This window comes from Ictalurus furcatus, chromosome 1 (genome assembly GCF_023375685.1).
Source record: "Ictalurus furcatus strain D&B chromosome 1, Billie_1.0, whole genome shotgun sequence".
Classification (NCBI taxonomy): Eukaryota; Metazoa; Chordata; class Actinopteri; order Siluriformes; family Ictaluridae; genus Ictalurus; species Ictalurus furcatus.
In genome coordinates, this window is record NC_071255.1 from 28,531,878 (window position 1) to 28,545,270 (window position 13,393).

Below are 13,393 nucleotides of genomic sequence, written 5' to 3' on the forward strand. Positions count from 1 at the left end.
TTTTTTTTTTTTTTTAGAGTAATCCTGTTAATAGACAGTTAAGTCGAGAACATAGAGTCATCCAGCAGTCTAGCAGCTTGATTTAAGTGGATTTAGATTTAAACTTTGTTCAACTGGGTTCGATACAGCAGGTGTGTTTGCCTCCAAATTTTCCAGCCCAAGTACAACTGAAAAAACACGACATACCTGAAAACAGCCTAAACAATTCAGACATTAGGAAAGGGAGACATATTTTCCCCTTTTCTCAGCTTTTTTGTGGTCACTGTGGTGCACACACATTTCTGATGTATGGACATCATACATTCCATAATCTTCCGTAATCAAGCCTATCTTGGCAGTATACCTGTATTTCACAATAGAAATGGTCCTATACATCATAGACACACTGTCTACACTTACAATTTGCCTTTGCAGAAATTTATTCGATGTAATTCCGATTATTTAGATATGGACTACTTTTAAACTAGAGAAATTTTGACCACTAGGTGCAATAATAACTCGATGGAGCTAAAAGGGGCATCGTTTACACAACATTTTGAAAGTCGAACAGATTAATGGAACGTTGGCTTATATCTATCAAATAGCAGCGTTTTAAAATCAGTGGTCACGCAAGAGGTGGTTTATTTCAAGTGAATTGAAAATGTGTGAATGAGGTCATTTGTTGAATGGCTGATATACAGTACAGTGGAGTCCACAAGTCTGAGAGTACTAGTGAAAATCCTTCTGTTTGGCATTCTTTTTTTTTTCAGTTTAACACACAGGTTTTCATTACAAATGATGTTCTCAGCAACAACTTGTTAAAAGCAGAATCTTCGAAATATTTATGTGAATTTCAGAATTTCTGAAATCAGTATGCTCACCTTTCTTGCTATAATGACAGTCGAGCTGACACAGACTCCATAAGTTTGTTTAAAACCTGATCATCCATGTTAGATGAAACCCACCGGTGTGTCATTTGAACATGACCTTCAATGGATGGGATAAGACTCATGGAAAATCTGATCTTTTAGCATGATTTAACATGATCTTGAACGTTGGATAGTCAAGATGTTGGACATTTGCTTTCTTTTGGTGTAGAATTTTCAAAACTCTGAACTTTTCTGTCAATTTCCAGTTTTAAATAATAATAATAATAATAATAATAATAATAATAATAATAATAAAATAATCCCAGATTTTGAATGTGGTCTCAGACTTTTGGACCCCACTGATTATGGGGGTGGTGCCCTTATGGATGAGCTGCCACTGCACTCATGGTCGCCTAGTGTCACTATAATGGGCAGGGGAAAAGTAATGGGTCATAAGAATGAGGGTTATGAGAGTAACGTGATCCCTTCCACCCAGAGAGCATGGCCAATTTTGCTCTCTTGGCTGTCGTGGCTATGGCATTGTCAGAGATTGAACTATGTCTCCTGATGACACTTGATGACACCTCCTGATGACCCCACTACTCGTGGTTGTTTTTTTGGTTGTTTTTTTTTACTTACACAAATTCTACAAAAATAAAACCAGTCATATATGTGTTGCTTTGGGTAACACTGAAGTTTGTCCGTATTATTAAAGTACGAACAATACCAACAACAGTAAAACAGTCTTAGTATTAAATTATAGTATTAATATTATATTGAAACATCACCCATTTCTTTTCTTTGTTTTGGTGTGTGTTTAATTCCCTTCGTTGTCTTGTAAACACAAAAATGTGTGCTTTTGTATGCATTCCTGAATATATATATTTTTTCTATAAACCTGACCATAAACTGACATTGTAGTGAAGCATGGACAAGTTCTGTATGTGAAGTGACATTATGATAAGATACTGGATGGTGCTGGCAAACAAGAAGCTATTCATCATGTAGCTGAAGCCAATTTTAACTATGCACAATTGCTTTCCTGGAACAGTTCAGCAGTGATCACATTTTCCTCAGCACTGCGGCTGAGGTCTGTGTTGATTAGAAATGTATCTTATTCCCCTTCCCTCGACCGCATGTAGTAATGTTAGGATGAATCTTTATTCATGTATTTATCTATAATTCTGCAGTTTAAAATTCTAGACTGACTTTAATTGAACTTCTGTTATAAGGAGTTATGACACAAAGTGCAAATAGTCTTTGCGTTACTCATTGAACAAGAACTAGCCCTCTTCCTGTCATGCCCCTTCACCTTTTTAAGAGAGACAGGAAGTGGCTGGAGAGGTTAGCTTAATCAATACATCCTTTCAACTCCTGCCCTTTCTGGTTCCGTCTTTGGAGATTCCTACTGCTGCAGACATGAGACAGACTACACCAGGCTATGCGTGTGTGCGTGGACAATTGGGCGTGGCTGCTCCATATTTGTCAGAAGGCTGGTCACATGGGCTACCGGTATCCAAGCACTCAGAGTGAAACTGAGAACTTCACTCAGATAAGCCACCACACAGGACGAGAAGGAGTTGCTTCCTGGAGGAAGAAAAAAGACAACAAAGCAAGCCGAGTGAGACAGAGTGTGAGCGAGAGAGAGAGAGAGTGTGTGAGAGAGACAGACAGATAAGGAGTACGAGACGTGCTCGCTGAGAAGCACATGCTGTAAAAATGCCCACCAACTTCACGGTGGTTCCCGTGGATGACGGCAGGAATTCGCCTCAGGAAGACAGCAGTGATGACAATGTCCTGAGGGAGGAAGATGAAGACGCTGCAGGTGAGCCTAGCTCGACCAGTTTGTGGAATTTTCTAGAACGTTCGGTCTTTGTGTAGCCAATCTGTACTTGTAGTGGGGTTGTGCTGTCTGTGTTCACTTCCTGCTGTCAGTCTTGAAAGTGGTGCTAAATGGAGCCTACTCTCTAGAACTTTATTTATTTATTTATTTATTTATTTATTTAAAGAACTCTTTCACACACTTGTGAGAGGAGCATATCTGAAGGGTTGCTCCAGGCGTGTTTAACTGTTCATACTCATACTGCTGGCATGCATTATCTGTCCCCCACTTTATTCTCTTGTAGTAGTTGCAATATTATCATTTCTTTTTGTTTGTTTTTTACCCCCTGTATATTTAACAAAGCCGTATTAACGCTTTTGGCAGTTATCACCTATTATTCGGAGTACATGCTTTACAGCAAACCAGCAGTAGAACTGATACTTTCATATTTACTAGCACAGCCTGTTCCACTGCTACTCTGCTTTTTCTGTTATCATCTGCACGTTGAGTCAGTGCATACGGATTGCACGAAAGGTCATAGGGTTCATATGTTTAACAGCGTTCCAACTCTCTCGAGCCAGTACTACAAAACGTTGGTTTTTTTCTGCTTTTCATTTTTTCCAGTGTGTTCTTGTTAAGTGTAACATGATGTGCAGTTACACTTTTATAGACTCAATGGAGAAGCTGAAGTCTTGTTGAGGGTTATGTAAGGATAAATGACTGGTGGGGTCCTGCGTTGTGCAATGCCTGTTTTTCTTCCCCACCTCTCCAGTGAGTGAATTCAGACGCCGGCCAGAACTATTGATCGGCCTTGTAGCTTGCTATCTGTTGGTCGCCTTTAATGGGAGTTGACGGTCCATCTATCTTAGCAATTTTTTCTTTTCTTTTTTTTTGCGTTCACTAGTTGTATCTCACGCTCATCTATGAAGCGTATCAAAGTCTCCAAAGCTGGACTTTGTCTTGATGTGCACTGTACTATCACAAAAGGCTTCTGAGAACCAGGAGGATATGCCTCTCTCTTTCTCTCTGATTGCATACTGCAGCTGAAAGCTAGGCATCTGTGTCGAATTATTCCTGAGCTCCACCCAAAGAAGAACCTGAAATTAACTGTAAACTCAGATCAAGCTTGTAGTTCAGAATCTCATCCCATGGGTTTGGGGGGAGCTTTAGCTGTAATTGAGTGTGGCCAATAGAATGATCTGTTTATTCCTTTTTTTTCTCTTTTTTTTTTTTGGAGAAAGAGTCGATCCATAAAGAGTTTACTCAGCATAAAAGAGTCAAATGACATGTTTTGACAATAGGTGACATTTTTTGCTACAGTGGTTTCAGAGCTGGCATTCTCAAATGACCTGGTCAGCGCTGTTTTCTTTATTCTGTGTTACGCAGAGGTTATTGGCAGCCATCTGAAGATCTGAAGCCAATTTTCCGTTTTATTTATTCAGTTTAGGCCGTGTTTGTTAGTTGACAAATGCTTTTATCCATAGACACCGACATGGGAGGCATAATTCAATTCAAAGACCTTGGTGAACTTGGCACACTTACACCTATGCCTTGTAGCTTTTTAAAAATTATTTTAATAACCTTTTAATAGATTGGTATCACAATTCTTTGGAATTATAGTGTTCTGACCTTTTGGCAAGGATTTTTTAATGGGTTTTTTAAGTGTCATTTACATTCCACTGAGTATATGTCAGCGGTTTTTATACAATATTAATTAAAAGTGTTAAAAAAATAATAAGTAGAAAAAAAAATGTTTGGCTTAGTATCTTAAAATGACCGAATTGTGAGATAGAACATTACACTTGCAAGATCTTGATTAAGATTTAATGGCAAATGATCTCTTACTGTTTTCCTGTTCCTAACACTGGTTAAGTGATCCCCACTAGCTTTTTTGCATAAACTGTTCCTTTAACTGTGTCCTTTTGTGTGTGTGTGTGTGTGTGTGTGTGTGTGTGTGTGTGTGTGTGTGTGTGTACTGTCTGTGAGATAGTAAAATGATAGGGTCTTTGTCTGCAGGAAAACAGACAGATAAGTGGTGAGAAGCTTGTTATACTGAGAATTGATTATAACTAAATACACAAAGCATAAAGGTTTTCTCAAAGCGACAAACCAGTAAACCTTTAGGGTGTCAGTTGGAATTTTTGTAAGTGTGTTTAACGCACACAAGCATTGTAATGGTATTTACTTAGTTAAAATGTATGCTCATCTTTACATCGCGCAGTGCAATTAGTAAAGACCTCATTGTCTATTCTGTCCACACTGAAGTGGTGATTTGGGCCGCCGAAAAACCTTTCTTTGTAAACACAAAAATTAAGAGTTTTTGTGCTATGGCGTGCATGGCGAAGCCACTGAAGCCTATTGTTCTGTGATTGGTCTGTAATAGCCCCAACACATTAGTTCAGCACGATTGGTTAAATTGGTACTGTTTTGTGTGGTGTTTTGGGCTGTTTTGTCACTACTTTTTTGCTTTTTTGGTGCTGCTTTGGGTTGTTTTGTTGCTCTTTTTGTGGCTATTTTGGCACGTTTTTGGGGCAGTTTTGATGCTGTTCTGAGGCTGTTTTGGTGCTGTTTTACCACAGTTTTGGGTTATTTTTGGGATGTTTTGGTGCTGTTTTGATGCTGTTTTGACTATTGTTGTGCTCTTTCAGGCTGTTTCGGGTCGTTTTGGTCTTCATTTAGACTGTTTTGGGTTGTTTTGCTACTCTCTCAGGCTGTTTATTTGTGCAAAATAAAGTACATACTCACTGTGTGTGTGCAACGATGAGTGCTCAGTGCTGTTACTGACTGCACAAAGAGTCTTTTTTGTCACTTAGCCATTTGCTGGGTGTATCACATAAAACCTTATAAAACTGCAAAATGGCGTAAAGTTCATGGTTCAGATAGCGTTGCAATCTGTGCTTGATTATTATACGTATTTTCTTATCATCAGCGTGAACAAAAAAACCTTTTTAAAGAAATGCCATCTTTTCAAATTCTGAATTAGTGGGGACATGGTATAATACAATCGTTTGGATAGAATATTTATCATGCTATTAGGCCTACACACTGGTGCTAATAGAATTTTATCTCGTTTATCCCCAACATCATCAGTTCTCTTCAGTGGTATTAACAAAGCTCTGTGTTTGACCAGTGTTTCACACTGCCATATGCTTCCTGTTTTTCACCTTTGGTCCTTTGGTGTCAAGTTTTCTAAACGTTCAACCCCCACATCCACTGGCTTTTTCCTGGCTGTTGCTGGTTTGTGTGTTTCTGCTTTTCTGTTAAGCACAGTTTGCTTGTATCAGTATCTGTATGCACTTGGATTTCTCTTTCTTATGGTTGACGTTATGCCCCAAGTCAGTCGGTTGTGTTTTCCTAGTGAGTTGTCCTACAGTGTCTGAGGGTTTATAAACACCTGTACCTGACTAACCTGTCCTGTGGCTTTTTTATAACCATGTCTGATGTAGTACGCTAAAGATTTATATATGTGTCATATGTATCAATGCAAATACAGGTCTTGGCATTATTATTAGGTGATGCACAGGACAGACCCTCATATTTCTGCTTCTGTTCACCTCTATAAACGGCATGATTTATCGATTGTGATCTGTTATAGCACTATTTGTCTCAGTTTTATATGCTACACAATTTTCATGTGATTTTTTTTTCTAGAAACTCTGCAAAAGAGAATGCAAGTCTTTCATGCAAATATTCTGGAGAGGGCACAGCAAGATGATGTAATAAAAAGTGTGGCACCAAAACACATAAATCACAGAGATGCTAAAACATACACTTGCTATATCACTGTTTATGCCATAAAACTTTAGCTAGCTCATGCCAAGTCTTAATAAGAATAATGATAATAATAATTAATTATTTTGTGATTTTTTAAAAAAAATAGTAGAGGGCAAAAGCGATGTTCAAAGTGTGTTGTAGACAAAATAACCAGTATCGTGTTCCTCATTCTGGGAATTTTCAGATGCATCATAGACTCCACTGTGACAAATCTCCCACTCGATAATTTCATCACATGATGCTAATGTGATAGCCATTGTAACATTGGCGTGGGATCTTTCTAAATGACATGTATAAATGACACATACGTGAGTGTGTGTGTGTACGTGTGTGTGCATGTCTATATGTATATATAATATATGTATGTATATATGTGTGTATATATATATATATATATATATATATATATATATATATATATATATATATATATATATATATATATATATATATATATATTAGTACAAACCTTGTTATAGATTTTTTATTTTATGATTTCTACATTAAGTCAGTAAAAAAAAACATTTGTTTTCTAGCAAAAAATTTAATGTTACAGAAAAATGTTTGTATGTCAGTAAAGAAAGCAGCATATTACATAAGAGACCACTTTTAAGACAAAAAAAAAAAAACATAATGAAGGCTGCTGGGTTTTGCTGCAAAAATAAAAGCAAGTGTGATGGTTGAAGTCTCCAGAAGAACAGTGACTGGTTCTGCAAGATGCTCAATAAAACTTACAGATCATTTCCTTATAAAACTGCACAATCTGTACCGGAGACTACTATTTTTATTTTTTCGTCACAGCAAATATCGACTTGGTTTCACATACTACTGTTTACTGCTCTTTACCATATTTTTTTTTAAATGTAGAAACATTTAATTTCATTATTTTGAAGGCATCTTTGCTCTACAGCATTTCTTTGCGTGTGTCATCATGCTGAAGAAGAAAACTCATCGACTACAGCATTGTTGTGTTTATATTCGCACTCTTGCAAACTATTCCGACTCAAACTTTCCAAATTCTAGATTTATCAATTTATACTATTTTCCCAGTTGTAGTGTTTTTATTTTCCAAATGTTGAAGACATGTGACCATGGTGTAGTTTGTTTATCGCCTACCTTTAGCTTTTTACATCTGGCGTTTGTATTTAGGCTTCAAAATTCATAGAAGTTGTGTTCATTTGTGAAGATCAGGGACATGCAGAATGGGGGTTCTGGGGGCTCGAGCCCCTGCCCTTTTTCTAAATGATTTAAAAGTGCCCCTCTCAATATTAATAAGCAATTATATTATGTAAAAAGCATTTGAATTCAAATTAACAGGAGAGCGTGCACAAAACAGTAGGAAATGAATCACAAGAAAGTCTGAGAATTTTCCTGTTTATTTGCCCGAATGGAGTCTGCCGTCAGATAGTCTCGTTGTCATGACGCAATCACGATGCGTCTTGCTTCGACACCACAAGCTCTTCTGCTAACTTTATCGTAATATTAGTAGCATTTTATATGCTTATTGCCGGTAGTTTTCAAATTGATTGAGGGGGAATGCGTTGGAATGTATTAGCCACTCAGGACATGCAAGTAACCTTGTTATATTATATGTATGTTATATAGTCAGTAAAGGCACGATGCCAAACAGACAGATAATGATAATGACAATGATAATGACATTGGTTGTTTAAAAATGAATAAATAGAAATGCATTTATAATTAGTTATGTCATGCTTGCCATGTGCAGAGACAGACTTGGACAGTCGCTCATGCCAGGAAAAAGTGTGTTATTGTGTCCCGTGTGAATTTTTTTATTTCCGGGGGGGGGGGGTCCAAAAATCTCACAAACAACTTGCCAGTGTACTACAGACACGCGAACTGATATGTGATACTGACACCTAAAACAGTGACTAATGAACACTATGAGAATGAAATGCTAAATAACTAATGACATTGACTGAATAGTGCTGGAAATGTGTTTCGGTTAGCTGTTTGTGAATTATTCATTTACCAGTGCACAGGACCAACATCTGCAGTAATTGATGGTGACTCAGGTATAAAATTTCTGCAATAGCAATCACTGCACTTAGATGTGCAAAAAAAAAAAAAAGTTACAGGGGCAAGCAGTTTTTATTTTCATGAAGGTGAGAGCTGGCATTCAGATATGAAGCTCATGGGACAAAGAAAGGCTAGGTTGATTAGTTTGGGATTGTATTGCTTGCATGGTGCCGACACATTTACTGCATTCCTTCATTCTCCTTTAGTAACTGCTTTATCTTGGTCAAGGACAGCGGTTTAAATTTGTTTATATTTTGGGAAATACAACCAACTCCGTTCAATAGAAAATATCAACGGAAGATATAAACATGCACTCACATTCCACTTTATTTCCTGTATACCTGTTCATTTACGCAGTTATCCAATCAGCCAATCATGTGCCAGTGGCACAATGCATAAAATCATGCAGATACAGGTCAAGAGCTTCAGTTAATGTTCACATCAAACATCACAATGGTGACTTTAAGCATGGCTTGGTTGTTGGTGCCGGATTGACTGGTTCGAGTATTTCAGAAACTGCTGATCTCCTGGGAATTTCACACACAACAGTCTCGAGTGTTTACACAAAATGGTGGAAAAAACCAAAAGCATCCTGTGAGTGGATGGTCTGCTGAATGAAACACCTTGTTGATGAGAGAGATCAGAGGCTCAAATAATCACTGTTTACAACCATGGTGAGCAGAAAAGCATCTCAGCATGTACAAAACATCGAATCCTGAGGTGGGTGGGCTACAACCACAGAAGACCACATCAGCTTCCACTCCTGTCAGCCAAGAACAGGAATCTGTGGTGATCATCGGCACAGACTCACCCAAACTGTACAGTTGAAGACTGGAAAAAGACCAGGTGATTATTTTTCTAATCTTCAACTGTCCAGTTTTGATGAGACTGTGCCTATGATAGCCTCAGATTCTTGTTCTTGACTGATTGACCAGAGTGGAACCTGATGTGGTCTTCTGCTGTTGTAGCCCATCTACCTCAAGATTCTATATTTTGTGCATGCTGAGATGCTTTTTTGCTCACCACAGTTGTAAAGAGTGATTATTTGATTGATTATTTACTATATCCTTCCTGGGAGCTCAAATCAATCTGGCCATTTTCCTCTGACCTCTCTTATCAACAAGTCGTTTCCACCCACTGTCGCTCAGTCAATGTTGTTTTGTTTTTCACACCATTCTGTGTTTTGTGTGAAAATCCCAGGAGATCAGCAGTTTCTGAAATACTCAAACCAGCCCATCTGGCACCAACAACCATGCCATGCTTAAAATCAAAGAGATCAATGTTTTTTTTGTTTATTTGATTGTTTGTTTGTTTGTTTTTTTGCATTGCGCTGCTGCCATATGACTGGCTGATTTATATAACTGCATGAATGTGCAGGTGTTCCTAATAAAGTGGATAGTGAGTGTATATAATAATTGTGGGACGGGGTAGGAGCAGGATTCAACAAAATAGTGCCATATACACCTTGACTGCATACTCCGACACGTGGCTAGAAACCTTTGACCTCAGAAATGTGTTGCTTCTCACCAGGTCTACATATTGACCCTTTCAACATACTCCGAATATTTTCCTTGAATTTTTGAATTCTAATAATAATTGTAAAGTGCAGAATTGTGTCCTGTTTTAAGTCTTTATAATCATTTCTTGAATTTCTTGAACCTGAATTTTTATGAGCTGAATTTCAAATAGGTGAATTCAGACCCAAAGGATCCAAATATCCAATTTTCCTGGTTTGTTCCTAAGCTCAGGTTACTGTCTGTACTGTCTTTGTGTGTTCTGAAGGTGTTCACATGGGGTTTCCACTGGGTTCTCTGGTTTCTTCCCAAAACATGCTGGTAGTTGAACTTCACTAAACTGTCCGTATGTGTGAATGAGTATGTGAACGGGCGTGTGCATGGATGGACTAGCATCCTGACCAGGGTGTATTCCTTCTCCTCCATTGCACACCCTGACCAGGATAAAATGGTTACTGAAAATGAATGAATGAATGCAGTGAAAATGTTCAATATGAGATTTTCACAACCAAACATCACAAATTTAGGTTTTGGTTATGGAGAATCTGGTTTAAACTCCATACATGCAGTACTAGCTGTGGTATTAATGCTGAGCCGTTTTGTCTCCCCCACATCCTCTATGCTGTGGGTTATTTTCCTCTGGATTGCCCTGGGGCCAGTGAATGACTGTGGGAATTACTGATAATAGAACAGTACAAGACATTCACTGACCTAAATCACCTATTAAATGTTTTAAGTTCCAGTCTTCTAAGCATTGCTTTAGTTCAATTTGCCATTCAGTAGGAGTATATCAGATTGTACACTGCCATAACATGTAGCATTTCACAATCCCAGTGAAAAGAAGGGCTCTGTAGTAGGAATGTTTGCTATACCCTTAATTTCCAGACAACTAAATATTGCCAGGGCATGCTGGTCTGTTCTTGTCATTGAAATGAAACTGGGATAAGGGTGTTTTCGAATAGAAGACAGGCATTACTTGTTGAGGAATTTAATTGCTGAGATGAGGCTGGATTCACAGCTGTGATATCGAGGACATCACCTTTTGGCATGTGTGTGCATGAAGCTGGGCCGTTTGATGGGGTGTGACTCATATGCATGCCTTTTTTTTTTTATGTCCTTATGCATAATAAGACTTGAGTGATCAGAGCTGAACACTGGCCTTCTGTTGTGTCTATAGAGATGCAGCATCCTAAACTTTTCCATGACTGCAGCTTTGCAGAAGGTGATGTGACGAAATACTTGTTTTCAGCTTTATACGAGACAAGTTGGAAGTATTATGCAACAAGTTGCTTGCAGGTCATTTTGTAATACACACTTCCACATTTCAGACATGCAGCCAAGTGATCTAACATTTGAACTGTTTTGAAGTGCGTGAGTTTATAGAGTATCGTTGCTACAAGCATACCAGCAATATGCTTTAATGGGTAACGCTTTATATTAAGGTTTTATGAAGTAGCAATATTTACACCACAGTGCTTTTGAATTCGTTAATCTGATTGGTCAGAAGGTGTAGATTAATTTTCCATTAATCTAGCAATTTTCTGTTTTTCTAACAGTGCAGCTCTGACAGTATGCTCACTGTAATTCAAATTACAGGTTCCAGTATATTATCATTTCTATAGTAGCAACTAATTCATAGGGAGTCTAGGTACATAATCGAATAAATTGATTACGCAAACACTAACAGTCAGTATGTCTTCCCCTCACGGGTGAGTCTTCAGTCTAGAGGACTTTGTGTTTTCTGCTTTCTCAGTAAATTGACAAGATGAACATTTTGTCTTATTAACTACAAAAGTGAGAAATAATAGAGGCTGGTGAGGGAAACACTGTTTTCCTTAAATATAAATGAAATTAACCAACATATGTGGCTTAGTGGTTGGGGCTTCGATTCTTGGGGTTGGGGTTTCAATTCCCACCTCCGCCCTGTCTGCGTGGAGCTTGCATGTTCTCCCAGTGCTTTGGGGGTTCCCTCTGGGTATTCCAGTTTCCTCCCCATTCCAAAGACATGTATTGTAGGCTGATTGGCATCTCTAAATTGTCCATAGTGTGTGAATGGATGTGTTCTTTTCTGTTTGTCTGATTTCTGTTAATAACTCACACTAGCATTAAATCAAGTTCGGTGACAACTGCAGCCATTAATTGCCTCTCAACATTCATGTACTCTACAGTATAATCTAATAAGCTTAAGTATCTACACACAAAATATGACGTGACATGACATGATTAGATGTGGCAGCTCTGTCTTTGGCTTGTGTGCTGCTGATAATATATCAGTAATGGCACTTCATGGTATGGTTGAGTTGGCATTAAGGAAAAAATGGCATTATGTAGCAGCTGGTGGTGCTGTTGACATGTAAACAAAAAAGTATTACACATCAGCTGAAAAGAAATGAAGCTTGTGCAGTATGGATGTTGATATATAGCTGAGTTTTAAAGTTTGAATATCCCATGATTTCTGGGTGAAAAAAGAATAATAATGTAAGTCTTTGTACAATGCATCTGCTAAAAAAAAACACAACAAAACAGAATTTCAGGAAGTTAAAATGAAATGTGGGTGTAACCTCTAACAAGACCGAAAGCAAAAAGTCAAAGATTTTTAAATCTGGAAGAATTATAATCTTTAACATATATGGGGGATTCAGATAGATTCAAAAGAGCAATTACGAAAGCAAATTTGTCATACAGATATTACAAACTAATTCTGTTATATTCAGAAAGGGAAATATAAACTTTTGAACTTGTATCACTTAATTTCTTAGTGTATATTATAATATCTTAACATGCACTATGTGAGCATTTGTATGGCAAAACATGGGTTAATACACTAACCTGAAAAGGAAAACACAAAGAAAAAAAGACATTGTGTCGTAAGGGTATGCAAACTTCTGCACTCCGCTGTATATGGAACATTTCGTGTAGAGGCAGGCCCTTCAGGCTTCGATTCTCCATTTGTGTACTGGGTTTGTGCCAGGCAAATGGATTCTTTTAACTTTCTAATGCTTTTTTTCCCCCCAGAAGTTGGAAGGTTTCGCTTTTTTATTTATTTATTTATTTTTAATCTAAGACCTTTATGTTGTTTTTTTCTTTTCTTTTTCATTTCACAAAATTACAAGCGATAGAAATGTTCTCAATTCTTTGCAGTTGAGGTCTGATCCATTAAAGTGATAAAAAAAAGCTAAACATTTGGTTCCTGTTGAAATCCTGTTAAATAAAGCCATACCTCTCGGATTGTCCGTTGTCCGCAGAAACATCTAGTCTTACAGTTTTAGTTCCTTTAGCTCCCATTTTAACCACCTTTGGAGCTCAAAAATGGGGGAAAAAATGGAGATTTCAAATTTTTCTGAGTTTACCTACAATATAAAGTGCATTTTAACAAATATCACAAAGTCCATCCA

General features: G+C 37.7%; 1 protein-coding gene across 7 annotated transcripts in view; it reads left to right on the top strand.

Moving 5' to 3' along the window:
* Positions 1 to 13,393, top strand: part of slc12a7b (solute carrier family 12 member 7b) — an 85,132-nt gene that overhangs the window by 18,093 nt on the left and 53,646 nt on the right. The window contains exon 1 of one of the 7 annotated variants that reach the window (XM_053635512.1): positions 2,383 to 2,673. The exons of 5 other annotated variants lie outside the window; for them this stretch is intronic. In XM_053635512.1, the coding sequence (XP_053491487.1) occupies positions 2,568 to 2,673 (106 nt within the window). In that variant the 5' untranslated portion in view covers positions 2,383 to 2,567. Of the gene's footprint in view, positions 1 to 2,382; positions 2,674 to 13,393 lie in introns of those variants that run through there. One more of the 7 variants, XM_053635559.1, reaches the window with a different exon arrangement.